This window comes from Ascaphus truei, chromosome 15 (assembly GCF_040206685.1).
Source record: "Ascaphus truei isolate aAscTru1 chromosome 15, aAscTru1.hap1, whole genome shotgun sequence".
Taxonomy (NCBI): domain Eukaryota; kingdom Metazoa; phylum Chordata; class Amphibia; order Anura; family Ascaphidae; genus Ascaphus; species Ascaphus truei.
The window spans coordinates 31,159,976-31,185,824 of NC_134497.1; the positions used below are offsets into that span (position 1 = coordinate 31,159,976).

Below are 25,849 nucleotides of genomic sequence, written 5' to 3' on the forward strand. Positions count from 1 at the left end.
CATCTGGAGGGGGGACGGCCCCTTGCAGAGGCCCTGCTGCAGTGCGGAGGCCCCCGCTGCCATGTGCGACCCCCCTTGCCGTGTGGAGGGCCCACTGCCATGCGGAGGCCCCACTGCTGCCATGTGCGACCCCCTGCCTTGCAGGTGAGTGACAGACTGAGTGATTGTGTGTGTGTGTGTGTGACTGACTGTGTGACTGTGTGTGAGTGAGTGTCTGTGAGTGTGTCTGTGTGTGTGTGTGTGTGTGTGTGTGTGTGTCTGTGAGTGTGTGTGTCTGTGAGTGTGTGAGTGTCTGTGAGTGTGTCACCCTCTCCCTGTGTCACCCTCTCCCTGTGTCACCCTCTCCCTCTCCCTGTGTCACCCTCTCTCTGTGTCACCCTCTCCCTGTGTCAACCTCACCCTTTCTCTGTGTCACCCTCGTCACCCTCACCCTTTCCCTGTCTCCCTCTCCCTGTCGCCTCTCCGTGTCACCCTCTCCCTGTGTCACCCTCTCCGTGTCGCTCTCTCCCTTTCCCTGTCGCCCTCGCCCTCTCCCTGTGTCGCCCTCTCCCTGTGTCACCCTCTCCCTGTGTCACCCTCTCCCTGTGTCACCCTCTCCCTGTGTCACCCTCTCCCTGTGTCACCCTCTCCCTGTGTCACCCTCTCCCTGTGTCACCCTCTCCCTGTGTCACCCTCTCCCTGTGTCACCCCCTCCCTGTGTCTCCCTCTCCTTGTGTCTCCCTCCCCTTGTGTCACCCTCCCCTTGTATCACCCTCTCCCTCTCCCTATGTCACCCTCACCCTCTCTCTGTGTCACCCTCTCCCTGTCGCCCTCTACCTGTGGCCCTCACCCTCTCCCTGTCGCCCTCACCCTCTCCCTGTCGCCCTCACCCTCTCCCTGTCGCTCTCACCCTCTCCCTGTTGCCCTCACCCTCTCCCTGTCGCCCTCACCCTCTCCCTGTCGCCCTCACCCTCTCCCTGTCGCCCTCACCCTTTCCCTGTCGCCCTCACCCTTTCCCTGTCGCCCTCACCCTTTCCCTGTCGCGCTCTCCCTCTCGCTCTCTCTGTGTTCCTCTCACTCTCTCTGTCGCACTATCTCTGTCGCACTCTCTCTGTCGCACTCTCTCTGTCGCACTCTCTCTGTCGCACTCTCTCTGTCGCACTCTCTCTGTCGCACTCTCTCTGACGCACTCTCTCTGACGCACTCTCTCTGACGCACTCTCTCTGACGCACTCTCTCTGACGCACTCTCTCTGACGCACTCTCTCTGTCGCACTCTCTCTGTCGCACTCTCTCTGACGCACTCTCTCTGATGCACTCTCTCTGTCCCTCTCTCTCTGTCACTCTCTCATTCTCTGTGTGTGTTCTCTCTCTCTCTGTCTCTCTCTCTCTGTGTCTCTCTCTCTGTGTCTCTCTCTCTGTGTCTCTCTCTGTGTGTCTCTCTCTGTGTGTCTCTCTCTGTGTGTCTCTCTCTGTGTGTGTTCTCTCTCTCTGTGCGTTCTCTCTCTCTGTGTGTTCCCTCTCTTCCTCTCTCTCTGTCTCTCTCTGTTTGTGTCTCTCTGTTTGTGTCTCTCTGTGTGTCTCTCTGTGTGTCTCTCTCTGTGTCTCTCTCTGTGTCTCTCTCTCTGTGTCTCTCTCTCTGTGTCTCTCTCTCTGTGTCTCTCTCTCTGTGTCTCTCTCTCTGTGTCTCCCTCTCTGTCTCCCTCTCTGTATCTCTCTCTCTCTCTGTGTCTCTCTCTCTGTGTGTCTCTCTCTGTGTGTCTCTCTCTCTCTCTCTGTGTCTCTCTGTGTGTGTGCTCTCTCTCTGTGTGTCTCTCTGTGTGTGTGCTCTCTCTTTCTCTCTCTCTCTGTGTGTGTCTCTGTGTGTGTGTGTCTCTCTCTGTCTCTCTCTGTGTGTCTCTCTCTCTCTCTCTCTCTGTGTTTCTCTCTTTGTCTCCCTCTTTCTCTCCCTCTGTCTCTCTCTCTCTGTGTGTTCTCTCTTTCTCTCTGTGTGTGTCTCTGTGTGTGTGTCTCTGTGTGTGTGTGTGTGTGTGTGTGTGTCTCTCTCTCTGTGTGTTCTCTCTCTTTCTATCTCTGTGTCTCTCTCTCTTTGTCTCTCTCTTTGTCTCTCTCTCTCTGTGTGTCCCTCTCTCTGTGTCCCTCTCTCTCTGTGTCCCTCTCTCTCTGTGTCTCTCTCTCTCTGTGTCTCTCTCTCTGTGTCTCTCTCTCTCTGTGTGTGTGTCTCTCCCTCTCTGTGTCTCTCTCTCTCTCTGTGTGTCTCTCTCTGTCTCTCTCTCTCTCTGTGTCTTTCTCTCCCTGTCTCTCTCTCTGTCTCTCTCTCTGTCTCTCTCTCTCTCTCTGTGTCTTTCTCTCTGTGTGTCTCTCTCTTTCTCTGTGTGTGTGTGTCTCTCTCTCTCTTTGTGTGTGTGTGTCTCTCTCTCTGTGTGTTCTCTCTCTTTCTATCTCTGTGTCTCTCTCTCTTTGTCTCTCTCTTTGTCTCTCTCTCTCTGTGTGTCCCTCTCTCTGTGTCCCTCTCTCTCTGTGTCCATCTCTCTCTGTGTCTCTCTCTCTCTGTGTCTCTCTCTCTGTGTCTCTCTCTCTCTCTGTGTGTGTCTCTCCCTCTCTGTGTCTCTCTCTCTCTCTGTTTCTCTCTCTCTCTGTGTCTCTCTCTGTCTCTCTCTCTCTCTGTGTCTCTCTCTCTCTGTGTCTTTCTCTCCCTGTCTCTCTCTCTGTCTCTCTCTCTGTCTCTCTCTCTCTCTGTGTCTTTCTCTCTGTGTGTCTCTCTCTTTCTCTGTGTGTGTGTGTCTCTCTCTCTCTTTGTGTGTGTGTGTCTCTCTCTCTCTCTGTGTCTCTCTCTGTCTGTGTGTGTGTCTCTCTGTGTGTGTGTCTCTGTGTGTGTGTGTGTGTGTGTGTGTGTGTGTGTCTCTCTCTCTGTGTCTCTCTCTGTGTCTCTGTGTCTCTCTCTCTCTCTCTCTCTCTCTCTCTCTCTCTCTCTCTCTCTCTCTCTCTCTCTCTCTCTCTCTCTCTCTCTCTGTGTGTGTGTCTCTCTCTCTCTCTGTCTCTCACCCACACTCTCTCTCACACTCTGGATATCTTATTTATCCTATACAGTATATCTTAACTACACTATACCTACACCGAAATAACCTATACTGCTTTCTTCAAGATCTAACTCTCGAGCTTCACACGGAAGACATCGGAATACCCCTAAACCAGAAGACAGGTAGGAAACACCTCCCCTCCAATGTACAATATTGCGGGACACGGGGGTGTCCGGGCACTAGTTATGGGGTTCAGGAACATTTACACACACATACACACACATAACAAGGACTAATTGTAGTATAATGTAATACAATAAATAAACTAATGTCAAAAACAAATGTTGTTCTTACTAGGAATTTATTTAATTTTTTTTAAAAGCGGGTCCGAGGGCGGGACTAGGGGCGGGACTAGGGGCGAGTAGATTTTTTGTTCGGCGAGTAGATCTTTGGGTGATTTGTCGAACACTGTATATATGTATATAAGTGTCAAAAAGGAGTGCTATTGAGCGGGGCATATGCATACAACAGACGACACGGGTGATCCACCACACACACAGGAAAGCATGCGCAGGCGCCGCACTACAAAGATCGCGTGAGGGGTTAATCCCAAAACTCAACACTAACCCAGGATCACCTGCACCTGCGGCACACTCCGCCCCCTGATTACAGATTGGGCACTTGTATACCGAGTGGGCGGTTGATGTTAATTTGTGGCAGCTGCTTGCTGGCTGCTCATTGGCTACCTGCCCTTTATATGCTCAGCCAGCCCTCTGGCATATTGGCTGAGCATAATTCTACGTTGCTAAACATAATGCTTACCCCAAGCATCCTGCTGCCTTGTTCTGTTGCCTTGTGCATTTTGATCCTGTCTTGTCTCTCAGTGTTTTGACCTCGGCTTGTACCTGGACCCCCGATTTCTCCAAACTTCAACCTTGGCTTGCATCTGGACCTCTACCTTCTCTACCCCTGGATGCCAGCTACACTCTATGACCATCTGACTTCTCCAACCCCTGACCATGGCGAGTATCACAACTATTCTCACTTCTCCATCCCTGACCCGGCTATACGACAATCACTTTGCACTCCGGACAACTGGGCGGTGCAGCGGTAGAGGTGCCAGCTGCCTCTCCTATCCCCCCCCACCTGCGCAACTATCAGCTGGGTTTCTGCAGCTACATAAGTGCCGCCGTCTACATCTCCCATTCCCCCGTGCGACTATCAGCTAGGAGGTGCAGCTACAGAAGTGGCGCCGGCTGCTTCTCCCCCCCCTCTCCCCGGGCACGACTATCAGGTGCGCGGTGCAGTGGTGTAACGCCTGCGCGAGCCCATAGACAAGACCTGACCCTGGTACTGAGGTGGGAAGGACAGTGCCACGCACCCACAGCAGAGGGAGTGTACCTAGAAGGCGGATTGTGATCGTAGCCGGGTCTGGGTTGGAGATTGAGGGTTAATCCTGAATACTTGCCGGGTCCTGAGTTGTAGAGAGCTGTGTAAGCCAATAGTCTGGGAGAGGAGAGGTACACGTAGTTGAAGACAAGCCAGGGTCAAAAGCCAGAGAGGGTCCACAAACAAGCCAGGTCAGTGCACGAAGGGTCAAACTGCAAGAGAACTGGAACAAGACAGGACTAAGCTAGATACAACAGAGTTTCGCACAAGGCTACCCTTGGTTATGCTCAGCAATACATCTGAGCACAGACTAGAGTATTTATGCAGCAGGAAACCAATGGCAAGGGAGGCGGAGCGGAGGCGCGGCCTCGGCGGAGGCTAGGATAGGTGCAGGTAGACAAGGGGCTCATTAGCAACTTGATACACAGCTGGGGATCGTTGCATGACATCACGCGTACATGCCACGTGCGGACCAGGCGCGGCACGACTGAGGAGGCGGAGCCAGGCTTCGTGAAGCTCTACAAGGGGAGTGGGTGCGAGCACGCTCTGTAACCAGAACATGGGTGCACGCATCAGCGGGGGGAGGAGCAGAGGCAGCAGCAGCTGCAGTACTGTCAGTAAGAGAGGAGGGAACACGCCGCAAGGGACGTGTTCCTCGATTCCTCACAGTACCTCCCCCCTTGAGGATAAAACTCCGGATGATCAAGTACGGTTTGTCTGGGTACCTGGCTTGGAACCGTCTGAGTAAGCCGGGAGCGTGGATCTAGTCATACTGTATGATACCCAGGAACGTTCCTCAGGACCGAAGCCCTTCTAATGCACAAGAAATTGCAATCTTCCTCTGGAGTATCTGGAGTTAATGATCGACTGAATTTCAAATTCCTCTTGACTTTGTACTATGACTGGAGGAGGAGGAGTAGGAATATTATCAGGAAACTTGGAACTTTGCTTGACAGGTTTCAGGAGAGAAACATGGAATATGAAGGTATTTTCATAGACAGAGGTAAGTCCAGGCGATAGGCCACAGGATTGACCTGCTCAAGGATCTTGAAGGGTCCCAGAAATTTGGGAGCCAATTTTAAGGTAGGGGTCTTTAACCTGATATTTCTTGATGAGAGCCATACCTTGTCTCCTGATTTTAGTCTGGGCGCCATTAGGCGATGTCGATCCACCTGGGTCTTCTGTCTCCGAACGGATTCCTGGAGAGTCCTACGAATCCTTCTCCATGACTCTTGGAGGGAGTTGACTCTGGCATCCGCAGCAGGGGCTCCAGAGAGATTGGAAGAAATAGGAAGAGAGTTAGGGAGATATCCGTAATTAACAAAGAAGGGCGAGTCTTGGGTGGACTCGTTTCTGAGGGAATTGTGTGCAAACTCAGCCCATGGTAATAGATCAGCCCAATTATTCTGTGTATTGGAAACAAAACATCTTAGATATTGCTCTCGAGCAGTGATTCCCAACCGGGTTCCGTGGAAGCCTGGGGCTCTGAAGGAAAATCCGTTATTTCCTTCCCCTGGCTTCAGAACCAAAAGGAACCTATTCTCTGTAGAGAAAACTGAAGCCTTGTGACTGGACACAATCTGCACCGTTTGCAGCAGACTTCCCCGGAGAAGTTTTCACGCCCTGCAACTGTTATCTTCGATCTTTGATTAACCTTATCAGGCCTGGGAGATGAACAAAATGAAACGTAACGCACGCCAGGTTTCAAATCCTTTGTCTCTATTTATTACTCATAGGGTAATGACTTTTATACAGAAAAAAAAAGATATTGGTTAGAGGCGTAACATAGGCGTATACTAGGTGTGTCTTGGGCGTAGCTTTGATTAGAGGCGTGATTTAGGGGCAGGACATATTAGTGGCGTGACTTTTGAGACGTGTCCCTTTTCAATACAAGCAATGTTCTGAATACATAGCTTATTCATTGTCTGTTATCAAAAGAGACCTTGAGTCTTAGCAACTTTATTTCATTATCTTGCTTCTTGCAGAGAACCATTCTATTATATTCTACTAAAACACCAGGAAATTGACATCACAAAAGTATCTAGTAATATCCTGACCAGGAAGAAAGGAAATGCAATTTAGCAGAGAAACTGAGTGCATTTATGAATTATATTTCAGCAAAAAGGCTGACTACAGAATCTTAACTAGTTATGACCATACAAAATGGAAGCTTAACATGAGTGCAGACTCTGGCCTGACATACTGGTCCTAACAGGCTCCTTGAAGCAGTCTCAGGGGTTCTTCCTGTGGACCACAGCCCCCCCCCCCCCCTCCTCCTGTGGACCACAGCCCCCCCTGCCCCCAAAGGGTGGATTGAGTGAAAGTGGGGTAATTGACAGAAGGTAGGGGCGAGCGAGAGGAGAGAGGGCGGAAGGGAGTGAGTAAAAGAGGGAGTGAGACGCAGGGGATAAATACATGAGGGGGGAGTGTGAGTGAGTGAGACGGAGGGGAGAGAAATACATGGGTAGAGGGTGGGAAATAGAGGTGGCTTGTAGGTGTGAAATTTTGTGATTGACCCCTGTCGAACCTAATATGTGTCAGCAAGATAGGGGCTCCCCGAGATTTTTCTAAATACTTCAAGGGTTCGTCCAAACAAAAAAAGTTGGGAATCACTGCTCTAGAGATTGATTTACTCTCTCAGTCTGTCCATTAGTTTGTGGGTGGTACCCAGAAGAAAAAAGGAGAGAAATATTGAGCCTTTGAGAAAAAGCTCGCCAGAATTTTGACACAAACTGTGATCCACGATCGGATACAATAGAGACAGGAACCCCATGTACACAAAAAAATTCCTTGATGTAGACATCCGCTAGAGTGGCACAATTAGGAAGACCTTTGAGAGGTATAAAATGGGCTTGTTTGGAAAATCTGTTCACGATGACCAAGATGGTATCGGACTTATTACGGGCACAGCCAGAACAGGACGAGACAAATTCTTTTATGTCATTCAGCATCTCGGCCACCAGAAAGAGCGTCTAATTAAGTCGGAGGTTCTTCTGATTCCAGGATGACCGGCCGACCTTGAGGCGTGACCACATTCGAGAATCTTTTGACGAAAATTTGGTGCAGCATATAAGCAACCCTCTGGTACTTCAAGTCCGTCAGGAATCAGAGTCTGAGACTCCAGGATCTTATCCAAGATATCGAAGGAATTGGCAGCGATGATACATTTTAAAGGAAGAATTGTTTCTGGGACATCTTCGGACCTGTCTTCGGAAATGAATTGACGAGACAAGGCATCTGCCTTTAAATTCTTAGTACCAGGAATGTACAAAATGACATAATTAAATCTTGAGAAAAAGAGAGCCCAGCGAGCTTGACATGACCCAAGGCGTTGAGCGCCTTCAAGATACAATAGATTTTTGTGGTCAGTAAGAATTAGAATCGGTTTCTCAGTACCTTCAAGGAGGTGTCTCCATTCTTGGAGTGTGAGCTTGATAGCAAAAAGTTCTCTATTGCCGACGTCATAGTTAATCTCAGCGGGGGAGAACTTCTTGGAGAAGTAGCGACATGGATGCAGACTTGTGGGGAACGTCTCTGTGAGAGCACTGCCCCAGCTCTGATGTCAGAGGCATCAACCTCCAGAGTGAAAGGAAGAGCAAGGCCAGGGTGATGCAGGATGGGAGCAGAAGTAAAGGCTTTCTTTAAAGTATCGAAGGCACGACAGGCCTCAGGGGACGAAGAGGAACGATCAGCATCTTTCTCGGTAAAAGCGGTAATAGGAGCAACCAGAGTGGAGAATTTATGGATACATTTATGATAATAATTGGCAAAGCCAAGGAACCACTGAATAGCTTTAAGCGAAGTGGGCTGGGGCCAATCTAACACTGCCTTCAGTTTCTCAGGATCCATGGCGAATCCCTTTTCGAAAATTGTATAACCCAGGAAGGAAATAGAATTTTGATGAAACATGCATTTTTCCATCTTGGCATAAAGACGATTCTCACGAAGACGGGAGAGAACAAGCTTGGTATGCTGGATATGTTCGGACAAAGACTTAGAAAAAATAAGAATATCATCAAGGTACACGATGACAAAGGAATTCAGAACATCACGAAAAATCTCATGAACAAATTCTTGAAACACCGCTGGTGCGTTACAAAGTCCATATAGCATTACTAAGTACTCGTAATAAAATTGCGTGTATTAAAGGCCGTCTTCCATTCATCTCCTTCTCTTATGTGTATGAGATTGTAAGCACCGCGGAGGTCGTGTTTAGAGAAAATGGTGGCTCCTTGCAAACGGTCAAATAATTCAGAAATGAGAGGTAAAGGGTAGCGATATTTCTGTGTGATCTTGTTTAGGCTTCTTTAGTCTATGCAGAGAGATCCATCTTTTATTTTTACAAAGAAGAAACGAGGCCCAGCAGGAGATGTAGAGTTTCTTATAAAGCCTTTCTTTAAGTTCTCCTGGATATACTCGGACATGGCTCTAGACTCAGGAAGAGACAAGGGATAGGACCTGCCTTTAGGAAGAACTGCGCCACGGAGAAGATTAATGGGGCAGTCAAAGGGACGATGTGGGGGAAGAATCTTGGATCGGACTTTATCAAAGACATCAAGAAATTCATCGCAAACATCAGGAAGAGGACCTTTGAAAGAATCAGCAGTCTCTAAACCGGCAAGGGAAAGAGTGATGGGGGCACAAGGACAACTCGTGGATGAAGACCATTGTATGAGTTGTTAGTTAGTTCAATCTATCACATGGTTGTGTAATTGTAGCCAGGGGAGACCCAGGATTACCTGCACAGACGGAGAATGAATAACATCCAGAGATATTTCTTCCTTATGACCATCCTTCGTCAAGAGGGTGAGGGTTGAGGTCTCCAAGGAGATAAAGGCAGGCTGGAGCGGGCAACCATCAACTGCCTCGAACCCTGATGGGGGCTGACTTCCTTACCAAAGGAATCTTATGTTTGGTTGCAAATTTCTGATCCACGAAATTTCCCCAAGACCAGGAGTTGATAAATGCAAAAGCAGCAACATGGAAGTCACGTACCCTCAAGAACAATAGGCATTATAATTCTTTTCGGTAGTCTTTTCTTAGGAGAGGGTAGAGAAGAAATTGTACTGTAGGAGGACGTGCGCAGAGGTAAGCAATGGAGACTTGTTAATGTGAAATTAAATAAGGCTTTTATTGCGCCTGTTCCTTTAACATCAGAAAATCATCCAAACAAGGGGTCAAACAAAGCTTCTATTCGCTTGGGAGTATTTCTAGTGAAACCTATGCAGTCCACAACTCCCTTTAGATAAGCATGTCTCCCAGCCCCAAACATATATCTTGATATGAGCAGATATACCAAAAGTCTTATAAAGGAAAGTCTTATCTGTTTCTTGTAGATGGAGGGAAAGTCTTCTCTGTTCCTGGGTTGCTGCCTTTTCCCTCAGGTTTTGTCAGCATTCAGGTTTATAGGTGCTTTCCCCTGTGTCTTGCAAGCAGCTCTGCTGTTTTTTCTGGCAGGCTCAAGACATCTGTCCCCATTGTCAGTCTCACAACTTGTGAGACTCAGGAACAATCTCTGTTCTTCCTGTCTCAAAAGACAGGCTTTTCTAAGAAGCTAATTAGGCAGGTGGTGTTGGATAATTGACTACCAGCAGTTAACCACCACACTGCTGGATTAGAGGCACATTTCCTGAACAGTGATAACTCCCCTGCTACAGGTACCCAACGAGATCCCCTCATATCTCATTGGGCGTTGGCATTTCCCTTACGCGTTGGACAACGATGAGCCAAGTGTCCAGGCAAGCCACAGTAGAGACATAGTCCTGAATTTTTCCGCCACTGTTTCTCCGCGAAGGACAACTGATGACTGCCTAACTGCATTGGTTCGTAAGTCTCTGAAACGGGAGCATAGGAAGAAGAGAGAGCAGGAAGAGACATAGGCAGAGAAGTACGTGTACGGTGGCATTCATTTTGTCTCTCCTGGAGGCGTTAATCCACCCTTATACATGCAGAGATGAGATCCTCGAGGGCGGTAGGTCTTTCACGGGTGGCCAATTCATCCTTCAAAGTACCAGAAAGACCCTGTCAGAAGGCTGTGGTTAAGGCTTCGTTGTTCCAACCTAATTCAGCGTCTATGGTCCAAAATTCAAGAGCGTATTTCACCACAGTCCTGTGACCCTGAATGATGTGAAAAAGAGATGAGGCGGCAGTGACCTTTTGCCCCTGGAACCACATCTGCCCGCTCCAAACCGATATGCTGGTGAACCTCTAGGATACAGAAGTTTCCTTAATCGATGCGATATCCAATTTGAGTTAACCCCTTCTCGCTTTTCTTCTGACAGATCGAAAGTAGCCTACATTATTGCTTTGCTGACCGGTGACGCTTTGACTTGGGCCTCCATCATCTGGGAATTAAGACCTGAAGTTACTCTGAACTTTGACAGTTTCAAAAAAGAATTTCAGCAGTGACACTGGCCATGATTAAGCACTACTAGCGAAACGTGCACGTCGGCAGAACTCCTCAGTTAGGTGCAGGCACTGAGCCCTCTGACACAGACGCTGCTATCTATGCTTAATGACAGAGCAGGCAGCGCTGAGACTCAGCTCCTGCACAGTTTACACTCCTGTATTACACGATGGTCTAAGGGAGCCTCCTCTTCTAGGGATTATATATATCTATACTGACAAGCTATACAGCAGCTGTAGAGTATACTTACCTGTGCTGTTGCTCACCACCATTCACTGTTACAGCAGAGTACTGTAGCTCTAATCAGGGCTGTTAAATTACTGTTCATGTTCTACACTTGCTGAGCTGAATTGTTTTTACACTTTATACACCAACTACTCTGCACAGTAACTCCCATACAGGGATTTCCAGGTATAGCAATCAGTATACACATGGTGCTCTATATCAGAGATTATGTTTATTTCAATCTACTGATTGTCAGTTCACAATCTTATATGGTTAAATAGCACACCCTTTAGGTCTGGGGCAGATTATATAGCAACTGCCACCATTTGTCTATACGGTGCTCTATTTAATCTATCACCTACTGCAGTTAGCAACAGGTTTTAGAAGTGCAGCACATTTTATTATAACTACACTGTGCAATATCAGCTAGAGCTAGAGGTCATAGGTTGAGGCCCCAGTACCTCCGCTGCACGCGCGCCCACAAGACTGGCGGTGCGTGCAGCCGATTCCCCGGTCTGCAGGGAGCTGCAGACCAAAAGACCGGGGGGAGGGGGGCATGGCGGGGGAGTAACGGGGGCGCGGCCATGACGTCACCCGGCAGGTTCGCCCTCATTGGCTGAACCACCGGGGGGCGTGGCTTAGTGCTCCGTAGCGATTCCTACTCAATTCTATTTAGAGCAGGAGCAGCTTGCGCCACAGCGCTGCGGCCCCCCTTCGCAGCGGGCCTGGCGCCATTGAGGGGAGGGCTCTCGTCCCTGCAGCGTCCACCACAGCGGGCGCTGCAGTAGCCAGCAGGGACCAGCCCTTAACAATATGACCTAGAGCTATAGCTGTTGTGTATTCTTGGGGCAGTAATTTACACTGTTCATTTAACCCTTAGGCAACATAGGTGCATTATCTTATCAAGATTTAAATGGCACTCTATTGCTAACTACAGGCTGTGCAATCAACCCACCATTAGCAGTGTCATTTCAATACTATTGCACCAATGCACTACAAGTATATAATTGGCATTCCATATAAGAATAGTACTTACTGTATAATCCCTCAATCTAGCTTTCCCCCAGGTTTCCCTAATTAAGGTGGCTGGGGGCTAGTGTACTCAAGCAACACTTCAATAACGACTACCTACCTGGGGACTATCATATCCCTTAGGAAATTAAGCGTAGTGATACAGAGTTTAATCCTATTTTAATCCCCATTGTTTTACTATGTTTCTAATAAAGTTTCGTTTTAAATTTACACCATCATCCCAACATAGTGTATGAGTGCTCTACTGGGGTTCTTTCCTCCATTGTTTATCATTCTTATATTGCCTAATCAGCACCTACAGCCATCATTATCAATTCACTATTGCAAGCAGTAGCGGGGGTTTCTCTATAGTTTATTAATGTAAATAAATCTAATTTAGCTAGCCGCTCCTCATAAATTAGCTTGTCCATCCCCTTTATTAATTTGGTGGCTCTTCTCTGCACTCTCTCTAGTTCCATAATGTCTTTTCTTAGGATTGGTGCCCAAATTTGTACTCCATATTCAAGGTGTGGTCTTACTAATGCTTTGTAAATAATAATAATAATAATATCATGTTCTTGTATAGCGCTGCTAGTTTTACGTCGCGCTTTACAGAGACATTTTGCAGGCACAGGTCCCTGCCCCGTAGAATTTACAATCTATGTTTTTTGTGGCTGAGGAACAGGGAGATAAAGTGACTTGCCCAAGGTCACAAGGAGCCGATACCAGGAATTGAACCAGGCTTCCCTGCTTTAAACTCAGTGCCTGTGTCTTTACTCACTGAGCTACTCCCTCTCCATAAAGGAGCATAATTATGTATACTTCCCTTCCATCCATTGCCCGTTTAATGCAAGATAAGATCTTGTTTGCCTTTGCTGCTACTGCATGACTTTGGGCACTATTGCTAAGCCTGCTGTCTACAAGCACACCTACATCCTTCTCCATCAAGGATTCCCCCAATTTATCCCCATTTAATTTGTAAGTCGCCTTTTTATTCTTGCATCCCAAATGTATAACCTTACATTTATCTGTATTAAACCCCATCTGCCATTTACCTGCCCACGTTTCCAGTCTCTTCAAGTCCTTCTGAAGAGAAATTACATCCTGCTCTGATTCTATTACAGTACCTTACACATTTTAGTATCAACAGCAAAGATGGAGACTTTGCTCTCGATCCCAACCTCAAGGTCATTAATAAACAAGTTAAAAAGCAGGGGTTCCAGTACCGATCCCTGACGTACTCCACTCACGACTTTAGCCCAACCTGAAATAGTTCCATTTATGAAAACCCTCTGTTGTCTGTCCTTTAACCAGTTTTCAATCCAGGTGCATATATTATTTCTGAGTCCAATTTTCTTTATTTTGTACACCAACCTCTTGTGTGAAACCATATCAAAAGCCTTTGCAAAATCTAAGTAGACCACATCAACTGCATTACCCTGGTCTAAATGCCTACTCACCTCCTCAAATAAACAAATAAGGTTAGTTTGGCATGATCTATCCTTCATAAATCCATGCTGACTATTACTAATAATTTTGTTTTCCATTAGGTATTCCTGAATATTATCCCGTATTAAACCTTCAAGTAGTTTCCCCACCATTGAAGTAAGGCTTACAGGTCTGTAATTCCATGTTTAAATATAGGCACCACATCTGCTTTACGACAATCTTGTGGTACTGAGCCTGTGGAAATGGAGTCCTTGAATTTTAAATATAATGTTTCGGCTATTACTCAGCTTAACCCCTTGAGAACTCTTGGATGTATGCCATCGTGGCCAGGTGCCTTATTTACTTTAATTTTTTCAAGTCGCTTATGAACTTCTTCCTCAGATAACCAATTGTTCATTAATATGGAGGTTGTGGCTTCCTCCTGCGGCACTACTATTGAACTTGATTCTTCCTTGGTAAACACAGAGGCAAAGAATTTGTTTAATACCTCTGCCTTTTCCTTATCTCCAATAATCTGCCTACCCATGTCACACTGAAAGGGTCCTATATTTTCTTTTCTCATTTTTTTGATATTAAGGTACTTAAAGAACTTTTTTGGGTTGACCTCACTTTCTATTGCAATCCTTTTTTCATTATCCATTTTTGCTAATTTGATTGCCCTTTTGCAATTTTTGTTGCATTCCTTATAATTCTGATACAATGGCTCCGTCTCTTCTGACTTAAAGAATCTAAACGCCTTCCTCTTCTTGTCCATTTCCTCCACTACCTGTTTATTTAGCCATATTGGTTTTGACTAATTTCTTTTATACTTATTACCCAAGGGTATACACTGATACGTGTGCTTTTCTAACAATGTTTTAAAGACTGCTCATTTATCTTCTACATTATTCCCTGCAAAAACGTAATCCCAGTGTATTACTTTAGATTAGACCTCAATTTATTAAAATCTGTCTTTCTAAAGTTTAAGGTCTTTGTTGAACCAAAGTAATCTGTTTTTTGATAATTTATTTCAAATGAGACCATGTTATGATCACTGTTACCCAAATGACTATAGATGGCACCTCTCAGAAAAGGAGTCCCAATGCTCTTAAAATCCAAAACCCTCCTTCCTGCACCACTTTCTTAGCCATGCATTAACCTCCCTAATCCCTGACTATCTCCCTGCAGTAGCGCAAGGTCCTTGCCTTAAGCTTTTGGCCTAGATCCTTGTAATCATTTTTAGGACCCTCCATCTTTCTCTAACTTTGTCATTGGTGCCAACGTGTACCAAGACCGCTGGGTCAATCCCAGCCCTCCCCTCCCCCCCAACAATCTGTCTACCCGATCCGCAATGTGACGAACCCGAGCACCCGGGAGACAACAAACTGTTCGGTTCATGCGGTCATGGCAACAGATTGCCCTAGCTACCTTCCTAATAATGGAGTCCCCTACCACCACAATTTTTCTTTGTATCTGAGCATCCTGAGTCCCCACTGTGCTGGAGGAACTATTCCCTGGCTGCTAGAGGAATTAGTCTCCCCAGATTTGCCATTTCTGCCCCGACACTCTCAATATCTTCACTCAACATGGCAAATCTATTGGGATGTGTCAGCTCAGGAACGACCTGCCTCTCCCTATTGCCCCTGCTTCTTCTTCTGTCACCCAGCTACCTACCTGCTCCTCACTAACAGTGCCACCATCTGCACCACTAGTTGAAGCAAGGGTCTGCTCAGGGAGCTCTAAACCCCTTTCAAGATTGCTGACCTGAACCTGGGACATTTGCAATCTCTGACTCTAAAGAGACCACCCGCTCACAACTCTCACAGCGGTATGCTCCTTGAAACAGCTGCTCCAAGTGCACATACATGTGGCAAGATGTGCATTGAGTGGCATTTTCAATCCTGCTCATTCTAGCAACTATGAAGTTTATAAGTACTAACAGTAAACTGTACTTCAATATACTATACCATGTTTGACCGCTTCCTTTTTCAAACTGCACCTGTTTCTAACTGTACAAGTTAAACAACCAGCACTTCAAATCAACCACACAATTTGTTTTATTAAATCAAGGGTGCGTCTTAGAATTTATGATGTCTTAGAATCGATGAAATAGGGTAGATCCAACAAAAAGGAAATATATAAAACATTAAGAACAACATTTTTCCTTACATAAAACTACAATAAGTATGATACAAATAACCTGCATTTAAAAAGTTATAACTTTTTTTTATCCTTAAACATGTCTAGCTTTAGAGAAAGGTCGCTACCCTGTGTGTGTTCTCTTGTGTGTGTCCAGTCTGGATAAGTCACTAAATCCCTTCCCACATTCCCCACATACATGCGGTCTCTCCATTGTGTGTGACCTCATGTGTCTGATACAGCAGGAAAAGTCACTAAATCCCTTCCCACATGCCACACATACATGCGGTCTCTCTCCTGTGTGTGTCCTCTTGTGTGTGTCCAGATGTGATAACCGCCTAAATCCCTTCCCGCATTCCTCACATACATGCGGTCTCTCCCCTGTGTGTATCATCTTGTGTGTGTTCAGGCTGGATAAGAAACGAAATCGCTTCCCACATTCCCCACATACATGCGGTCTCTCCCCTGTGTGTGTTCTCTTGTGTGTATCCAGATGTGATACCCGACTAAATCCCTTCCCACATTCCCCACATACATGCGGTCTCTCCCCTGTGTGTGTTCTCTTGTGTGTATCCAGATGTGATAACCGAATAAATCTCTTCCCACATTCCCCACATACATGCGGTCTCTCCCCTGTGTGTGTCCTCTTGTGTCTGTTCAGGCTGGATAAGTCACTAAATCCCTTCCCACATTCCCCACATACATGCGGTCTCTCACCTGTGTGTGTTCTCTTGTGTGTGTCCAGCTGTGATAACCGAATAAATCCCTTCCCACATTCCCCACATACATGCGGTCTCTCCCCTGTGTGTGTCATCTTGTGTGTGTCCAGACGTGATAACCGACTAAATCCCTTCCCACATTCCCCACATACATGCGGTCTCTCCCCTGTGTGTGTCATCTTGTGTGTGTCCAGACGTGATAACCGACTAAATCCCTTCCCACATGCCCCACATACATGCGGTCTCTCCCTTGTGTGTGTCCTCTTGTGTCTGTCCAGATGTGATAACCGACCAAATCCCTTCCCACATTCCCCACATACATGCGGTCTCTCCCCTGTGTGTGTGCTCTTGTGTCTGTTCAGGCTGGATAAGTCACTAAATCCCTTCCCACATTCCCCACATACATGCAGTCTCTCCCCGGTCTGTGTTCTCTTCTGTAGGTTCTCGTCTGATAACCAAGTCAGACTCTTCCCACTTTCTCCAAGATCTTTTCCTGTGGCAGCTGCTAATATATATATTTTGGAATGAGACGCAGTTACATTGTTTGTTAATTGCCTTGACTGGTTGAAAGATGCATTTTCTGTCATATTTATTGGAATGCTGCAAGATTGTTCTGTCCTCATCTTTTCCATATTCTCATTTGGGTGTTGGACCTTCAGATGTTTGAGGAGGTAGTCCTTACTGCTAAAAGCAACCTTGCAGTGCTGGGATGGGTGGATTATTGGTGCTTGTCTTTGTACTAGACGAGACAAAAAAGTCACTGTTACTGTACACAAACTGTCTTACAAAAGGTCATGCAGGAGAGGTAAGTTGGGATATCACAGAAAGTTCAGGATGAAAGTAAACTGTAGATGTACATTGTAAAAATGAAGGTTTAGCACAACATGTGCAGCATTAGGGTCGGGAGAGTAGATGTAGTGGATCATACATTTAAAGTGGATCATAATATTTAACGATTTAAAAGGAAATTTCACCAACTGCAAAACACCAATTAAAGTGGCAGAAATCTTTTCAAACCCTTTGATAGATAGTAAGTCGATATTTTCAGTTGTGAAGGTATAATTAAAATATGTTTGTACAATGAATAGAATACGTGTCTCATTAGAAGCTCACATATCTGTCACCAGGTGTTCCCGTTACCGCACCATGTACCAGGTCTCTAATAGTTATAGGATGACCCAACTTTCTGCTAAATCTCCATTGTTAAATCAGGAACCAAATGCACATTTATTGTATTTTCTGTATCTTCACAATCCAGGGGGAGCATGAAAGGAGAAAAAACAACAATACAAAAATCTAAGTGCAGATGATAATTATATGTGAATAAAGTCTTTCAAATCTTTGCTCTTCTGTGTGTCCTACTCACACGAATTACTTAGTAATTAGGGCAACATCTGTGAACTGTGATGAATATTTCTGGAATCAGGTAAGGATGTACTTCAATGCAGGACTCAGCAGGGGAGGGAGATGCAAAGAGAAAAGAATATATCCATAGCGCAAATCAGTATGATAAAAATAAATGTTTATAAAAAGACTCAAAAATGTGCACTTACAATAAAGCACAATAAAAACAGCAATTAACACCTCATGCTGTGGCTCACCACACCGCCTCTGTTTGGACATGCTGCTGTATTCCCTGGGGATCTTCCGCGTTCAGCTGCCTTCCCTCCAAACACCTTCAAGGGCTCAGCTCCATCGCGGTCTCCAGTATAGCGCGTTACTTTCAGTTTAGGCTTCCGTTGGTACCCGCCCTCAGCACTGCGTCTCCCCGCCTCTAAGCAAGCCGTTCCCCAGGAAGCCATTCATTCACTTTGGCGAAATGCGAAGAGTGGACCGCCCTGACCTTTGCTGAGAGGCGGGGAGATGCAGTGCTGGGGGCTGGTACCGACGGAAGCCTAATCCGGAAGTTACGTGCTATCCTGGGGACCGCGATGGAGCTGAGCCCTTGAAGGTGTTTGGAGGGAAGGCAGCTGAACGCGGAAGATCCCCAGGGAAAACAGCAGCGTGTCCAAACGGAGGCGGTGTGGTGAGCCACAGCATGAGGTGTTCTCCTCGTCCACTCAATAGCAGTGTTAATTGCTGTTTTTACTGTGCTTTATTGTAAGTGCGCATATTTAAGTCTTTTTATAAACATTTATTTTTATCATACTGATTTGCGCTATGGATATATTCCTTTCTCTTTGCATCTCCCTCCCCTGCTGAGTCCTGCATTGAAGTACATCCTTACCTGATTCCAGAAATATTCATCACAGTTCACAGATGTTGCCCTAATTACTAAGTAATTCGTGTGAGTAGGACACACAGAAGAGCCAAGATTTGAAAGAATTTATTCACATATAATTATCATCTGCACTTAGATTTTTGTATTGTTGATTTTTCTCCTTTCATGCTCCCCCTGGATTGTGAAGATACAGTTTCTACATTTGGGGAAAGTTCAAATAAACCATACCAGCGGGTTTGAGCAGGGAGTTACAACCTTAATGATATCACATTTTGTTTGTATATACATATGCACCAATATTCACAATTGCACTATTTATGCACGTATTGTCACTATTATTAGTGATCACTTAAAGTGTTTGGCGACATTTCTTACACCGTCACTCTGTCACAATTATTGTATTTTAACATATATACATATATAATGGTGGTGGGGACAATGCAAACACAAAAACAATGCAAAATAATGCAATGTGATTTAAAAAAAGGAATATGATTCCTTCCCTTTAAGGTCACATCTCAGCACCCAAAAAAGGACATTCATTACATGGTACATCCACCAACTCCCTTCATTACCTTAGCGGTTAGCCACCGAGGGGGGGTTATTAATGTATTTTAATATTGTTGATGTATTTATTACTAGGTTACCATTTATCGCCAATATGGATATCTGGGCCCCCCATTGAGAGGGCCTAGTTATCCACAGTGATAATCAATGGTTTTATGTGTAAAATGAATTTTGAATGTTCTTTTTTCTTTTGTTTTAAACGTGTTGTGACAAACGCCCCTCTTTTGTAGTGCTGACGTCTGTCTGGGTTCTTCCCGACACAGTATTCTAGGGTTAATTATACAACAAACAGGATCATGCAAAGTATTATGCTGCTTAACTCAGGCTTCTGCCTGCTTTATTTTCATCCAAGTAAGGTACTGCAGCTTTAACATGTGAAGGTTAGATGTACTCAGATACTTTCATTCAGCAGTTCACACATTTCAGTGTTACAATATTTCCCACACTGTTATTTCAAGAAATAAAACCAAAATCATATAAGCAAAATCCTATCCCTTTCAGGGATCTAACTACACATCAGAATCAGTCTCTCTAACAGCTGCTGGCCAACTAAACTGGTTCCCCAGCTTAAAACAATGCTCTCTCATTTAGGGTCACAAGATACAGCACAGTCTTTTAGAAACAGCAATAACCATTTGTTTTGTCTTATCTGTTCGTGGTGTCCAGGCAAATCCTCTGGTACTGTGATACGTGGAGGGGCCGTCAACCCCGACACTGGATGCAGGGGAGCAGCGACACCCCCAGCCCCCAGGCTCTAAGGAGAGAGACTGAAATGCAAACCTCTCTGCTCTAAATACCTGTGCATGTGATTAGAAGAGCAGGTGAGGGAGAACTAGACACATTGTAATCTGTGGTCTGGATTTTCCATCCACCAGTCTGAGTTAATGTGAAGCTGTGGAATGGATCATTTTTAACTATTCCTGCACTTTCTGACCTAAAACGGGGCAGAAAGCTGCCTAACATCTTTGGACTATGTCACAGTGTATAGACTTTTTTAAATATTTAAAACCACATTTGTCTAATAGGGATATTGGGCATTAGTCTAGAAATGGAGCGGAGGTTGGGGATGTGGGTGATTATGGTAGTTGCTCTGGGGAGGGTGGTTAGGCTTCCTGTGGGGGGCGGGGGGAAGTGGTGGTGAGAGGGGTTAACCCCTTAATTACCTTAGCGACTACAATGGCAATGCTTTACTGGCCACTAACGGGGTCAACAGGGTTAGGTAATGTTTTTTTAAAATAAAGTATTAACCCCTTTGGTGCCTGCGGTATACCTTGGTAACCACAGGCATGAAATGGGTTAATGTTATTTTGATCACACTGCCTCATTGATAGGGCTGTGGATAGTATATATGACCCCCGTGGTTGCTGCTTGTTCTTTTGGGATATTTTATCCCTAGCCAATTTCTTTTTTTTGGCTTGCGTGACCTCTTACTTGAGGCATTTGCCCCTAATATATGTTTTTATTGTACTCACTATATTTACTATAATCTGGTCTGAATATTTTAATGCATACCTAATAGATCTTTTAACTCAATCATTATGCAATACATTTAGGGCCAGTACTTTTGCCTTTATCTGCTTAATAAACTTGTGCAGGGGTACTTTTCCCACTACAGACAAAGAGTGCACGCTACAGAAGCTTATCCATTTGGTAGTGTCTTTGCCCCATTGGTGTTTTCTATTTGTTGTCCTTCCATTGTACTCCCTAGTGCACCTGCCTGCCTGTATGTACATATGACCGGTGGTCATTATAGGTAGAGCGGGTTCTCCCTTTCTTGTGTTTTCCCCTGTAATGGTGTATGCAGATCTATTACTATTTGCAATTTAACAAACAGCAATAAGACAATAGAGATGTAAAAACCACGTAACACACATATTCCTGATTACCTTGTGCTGGTGCGTTACTTTTCCACAGCGTACCCCCTTGATACCAAGCTCTTTCCCATATTCATCTCCATACCAGACCAGGAGCTCTGTGTGTGGGGGGAGGTCTGTGCAGGTTCTGTAGTAGATTTTCTTCTGGTACTGGAACGCCACAAGGTTCTGTTCTTCCTCATTTCTCCCACAATTTACAAATCTAAAATTGGGACAGTTGGTGAGATCTCAAAGTAATGTCTATTTTATAAAGGAAGAGCTGAAAAAACATACAAGTTGATAATAATGTGACTTGTCTTTTCTTTCTTCTCTACAGTTTTTGAGGTGAACAGAAGTTAATGGAGAGCAATGTATATACGATGGCTCACTTGTATGTACCCACATTTTGATTGGAATGGGAGTCACAGGCCACACCAGTGACTACTTTCTTATTACTTAAAAAATAAATAAAAACACTGTTGTAATTAAAAAGTCCCTGACAAGATGACAGACGTGACACAAAGGTGAGTTTTCTCCCGGTGGGACTAAACAGAAAGTGGGGTTGCTGTAACAAGGTGTTGTAGCAGGAATGTGTTCCATTAGCAACCTGAGCTTATAACATGCCCTGGACTGATTTGGAAACTAGACTACAGGCAGTCCTCGATTATACAACGGAATCCGTTCTGTAAGTAGCGTTGGATAGTGAAACCGTAGTAAAGTGAGCCCCATGATAATCGGTGTCGGTGAGCGTTAGATAACGCATTCCGGCGTCGAAAAACAGCCCATAGGGTTGCATTGTAAAGTATTGGATATGCCATTCGTTGTAAAGTGAAACGTTGGATAGCGGGGACTTCGTGTGTAGAAAAAGCCTTGAGCGACAGTCTAATGAGGTAACAATGTCGATTTGGGCTTGAAACTTCCCCCGTCATGGCCACGCCCCATGTGCATCCCATCACTCCACATAGACCACAGATGGCGGATTTTACCTGTGCACGCACCGCCATGCAGTCAGACGCGTGTGCAGCACTGACCACTGGGGCCGTAGCCTAAGGCTGAACTTATAGTGCCGTCGCTATCACAGGCGACGTCACGCTGCGGTCGCTGGAAAAAGCTAATTGACGACTTAAAGCGATCGCGACGAAGCCGTCGCATCTACTATAAGCGCATGCAACGGCGGCAATTCATTTGTTTTGCCGCGACGTCGGCACTATAAGCGCAGCCTAAGGCTACATATGGGCAGCAATGAGAAGAAGACAGGAGTGAGGGGAGAGGTGCAAAGAGCTGCTGTGATCACATGCTCATTGCCATTTACTTGAGTGGCTGTTAAAGTGCAATTGAGGCTATTGCACTTTAGTAAATCTAGTGTTTGGTAAACAATCAGAGGCAAAGTGGATAAGGAAAAATAAAGGGTGTGGTGGGAGGAAGGGGGAAACAGAACACAAACAGCAATAGAAACACAGTAAGAGAATCTACGTGAGACTGGTAACTCTTCTCTTGCGGAAATATAGGGGAAATAATTTGACAAGCTGTTTGGGGGAAAAATAAAATGAATATTTCTGTAACTTCAGTAGTTTCAGGAGGTTTTGCAAGGATTTGGAAAGACAATAAGTGATGGTAATGGTCACAGAGTAATAGGCTGGAGAATATAGATTTGGCATTAGCTGCCCAGTAAACTATGTAAAGTAGTGTAGGTGACAGCAACCAAAGTTATCCATAATATCAACAGTTGCCTCTGCTTAAATAAGGCTTTGAAAAGTGTGGCCCTGCGTTCCTAAGACAGGGAAAGACTTGTGTGGGGTGAGAGGAAAAGGAGTGCTTAGGATAGCTAGCAAGGAGAAAAGGCTGATTGTACAATCACTTATTGGTTTCTAATCTCAGGATTTATTTAAACTGAAATAAGCAATTGTGAAGACCATACCGCTCAGCATAATACTAATTCAATAATGGAGTATAACAGTGTGATTGCCATTAGTAAAGACATCTTTTCAATTCACCCTCTTTGGCTGATTACTTCCGCGGTGCAGCGTTTTTCCTGGCGATGTGCCAAGTTTGTTCCTACAAACTCTTATGGGTTTGTTATCTCAGGATTGATATAAACTGAAGCAGAGTAAGAAAATGGTATTTAAAGGGGCAGTCCCTCCTAGGAAGAACATGAACCAAGAACAATGGCATATTTAATAGGTTAAATTTAGTGAATTGTCAAGTTAAAAAACCCACTTAGCAAATTAAAAAAAATAACACTTCCTTAGAAAACAAAGTAATTATAATGTCCTGATTAGTCAAACACATAAATGTTCCTGGAGAAATACAGAACAGGATTTCTTTCACAATAAACAAATAAATAAGTTATTTTAACCCTTTGAGTGACGGAGGGGTCACGTGATCGCTCCCTCACTGATGACAGAACGGACGGGGAGACCCCCTCCCTTCTATCCCACGTAGTGATAGATCCGTCCTGCCCTGCACAGGAGCACCGAATGTCATCTCCCCTAGGAAAACCAGCAGGATTACTATGACGTAGCTATTACATCATGGGGGCAGATGGGGTGACATAGCAGCTACATCAAAAGGGCACCCAAAGGGTTAAATGGTGATTTCATCCTGTTCAAGGAAGTCACGTACACCAAGTAATTTCATGTTTTCCCGCCGCTGGTTCAAGTTGCAGCACCAGCAGTTCAAGTTGCCTTCAAAAAATAAATAAAATATAGGTTTCCCTTCAATACACGCATTAATGCAATGCAAACACTGACAAGTGATTAGCTAAGTTGCCGATCGAGCCGTTCTCCTGTGATCAATCGGCGAAGATTCGACTCGAGGGTTCGCTAAATCACTGTGTAATGCACTCAGTGGAACATATTTATATTCATATGCGTTCCACTGACGTGTGCTCGCTCCCGAGCCTTGGTCCTGTCACATGGGGCTTCTCCAGCAGCAGAATCTCCCTGTCGCAGTAAGTATTGTGACTTGAACTAAACTGGTTCCTGGGGTAAGGTCAGCCTCTACTATTAATCCAGATATATGCGGGTGGATATACCAGAGACACAGGTTTAAACCTCTGTCACTCTGTAACACGACTGCTATGGATTCTACTAGTCTGTTTATCCCACTTAAGTCTACTTAATTATTATTAATAAGCTACTAGATAACACTTATGATCTAGCCTATGTGCCTCTGTGTCTTCACTATCTATAATAGGAGTTATGTGTTTTAATCTATATATCCCTAATGGTTTGTTGTTTGCCTTGTTATCTTATGCCCAGATAAATGTGTAATAATACTGCTTTTGACTTTAAACTCAAAACATTGAACCATCTTTTAACTTTCTCCTTTTCAGCTTTAACCCCTTCGTTTTGGCAGAAAAATCATCTAAGAGAGAAAATATCAGCATGGCAGCTCCCAATCATTAAATATCCTTTATGGCCCCAATATAGTGCGTACATGTTGCTTCAATTTACTGTAATTAAGTGTAATTTATGCAATGTGACTTCTCCACAGATCAGTAAGTGTGCTGAGCTGTCCCTGTGTGACTATTTTGTTATTGGTTTTCCTGGTTGCATGGCGACGTGACGTCATCAACTGCGATTACGTCAGACTTCAACTGACAGAAGTACTGAGGCTGCAGTGTCTGCCCGGCTGTAAACACAGGTGATGGGTATGAGGTGATTGTGTAACCCCTAGGGGTATATATACTTTTAGTGTCACTATTGCGGTAAGGTGTATGGTCTGAGGAGAGGACGTGTCTGTCCTGAAACGCCACGTGTTTGCATATACCTGCTCTGATGCTTTGAATACAAAGTAAGTTACTTACAGAAAAGGCTCCTGTGTGCTTCCTCCACCGCTTTATTTCTTCATCGTCTCTTTCCCTGAAGTGGATACACTGACTACATCCGGGTCACAGCTCTGTGTCCTACTGCGCATGCTCACACAAAGGGGATCATGGGAGTTGTAGTTTTTAGACTCCAAAACGGATCAAGTGTCACATGCTGTGTAGATTAGAAACAAGACAGTAACATTTCCCAGGCACTGTGCTAGGGAAATATAGTTCTTCTGCATGTAGATGTGTATACTCCTTTTGGTCCTTAATATCTTTCAGTAAAGCTGCTTCATTTACCAATTGTATATGAGCTTGCATATGTAATATCACTCCGATATAGGGTGCTCTGCCAGCCTGATTTTGGAACTAATTCTGATGCACTGTACCACACACACATACACACACACATTTATATATATGTATATGTACTGTAGCACTGCTTCCACTGCCTGCCCTCCCAGGTACTTTTCATTTGATGACACAGTCACAGTAGGCTACAGCAGAACTGCAGGAAGTCCCTACCATGACAGTCTATTCTCCTATACTTCTGTCCAATAATCCCTCAATCTAGCTTTCCCCCAGGCTTCCCTATTTAAGGTGGCTGGGGGCTAGTGTACTCAAGCAACACTTCAATAACGACTACCTACCTGGGGACTATCATATCCCTTAGGAAATTAAGCGTAGTGATACAGAGTTTAATCCTATTTTAATCCCCATTGTTTTACTATGTTTCTAATAAAGTTTCGTTTTAAATTTATACCATCATCCCAACATAGTGTATGAGTGCTCTACTGGGGATCTTTCCTCCATTGTTTATCATTCTTATATTGCCCAATCAGCACCTACAGCCATCATTATCAATTCACTATTGCAAGCAGTAGCGGGGGTTTCTCTATAGTTTATTAATGTAAATAAATCTAATTTAGCTATCCGCTCCTCATAAATTAGCTTGTCCATCCCCTTTATTAATTTGGTGGCTCTTCTCTGCACTCTCTCTAGTTCCATAATGTCTTTTCTTAGGATTGGTGCCCAAATTTGTACTCCATATTCAAGGTGTGGTCTTACTAATGCTTTGTAAAT

At 45.0% G+C, this 25,849-nt stretch overlaps 1 protein-coding gene across 1 annotated transcript; it reads right to left on the reverse strand.

The window, feature by feature from the left end:
- Window positions 1–15,489: 15,489 nt before the first annotated feature.
- LOC142466774 (uncharacterized) lies at window positions 15,490–24,853 on the reverse strand. The gene is made up of 3 exons (XM_075572174.1): window positions 24,764–24,853; window positions 20,989–21,178; window positions 15,490–17,053 (listed from the first exon to the last, which is right to left on the reverse strand). The coding sequence occupies exon 3, from the start codon at window positions 16,944–16,946 to the stop codon at window positions 15,720–15,722; it is 1,227 nt and encodes a 408-aa protein (XP_075428289.1). The 5' UTR covers window positions 16,947–17,053; window positions 20,989–21,178; window positions 24,764–24,853; the 3' UTR covers window positions 15,490–15,719.
- Between the last annotated feature and the right edge of the window lie 996 nt (window positions 24,854–25,849).

Bases quoted from the DNA above. Each gene is read 5' to 3' on its own strand.
- LOC142466774 (XM_075572174.1), bottom strand. From the start codon at position 16,946: ATGGAAAAGATGAGGACAGAACAATCTTGCAGCATTCCAATAAATATG.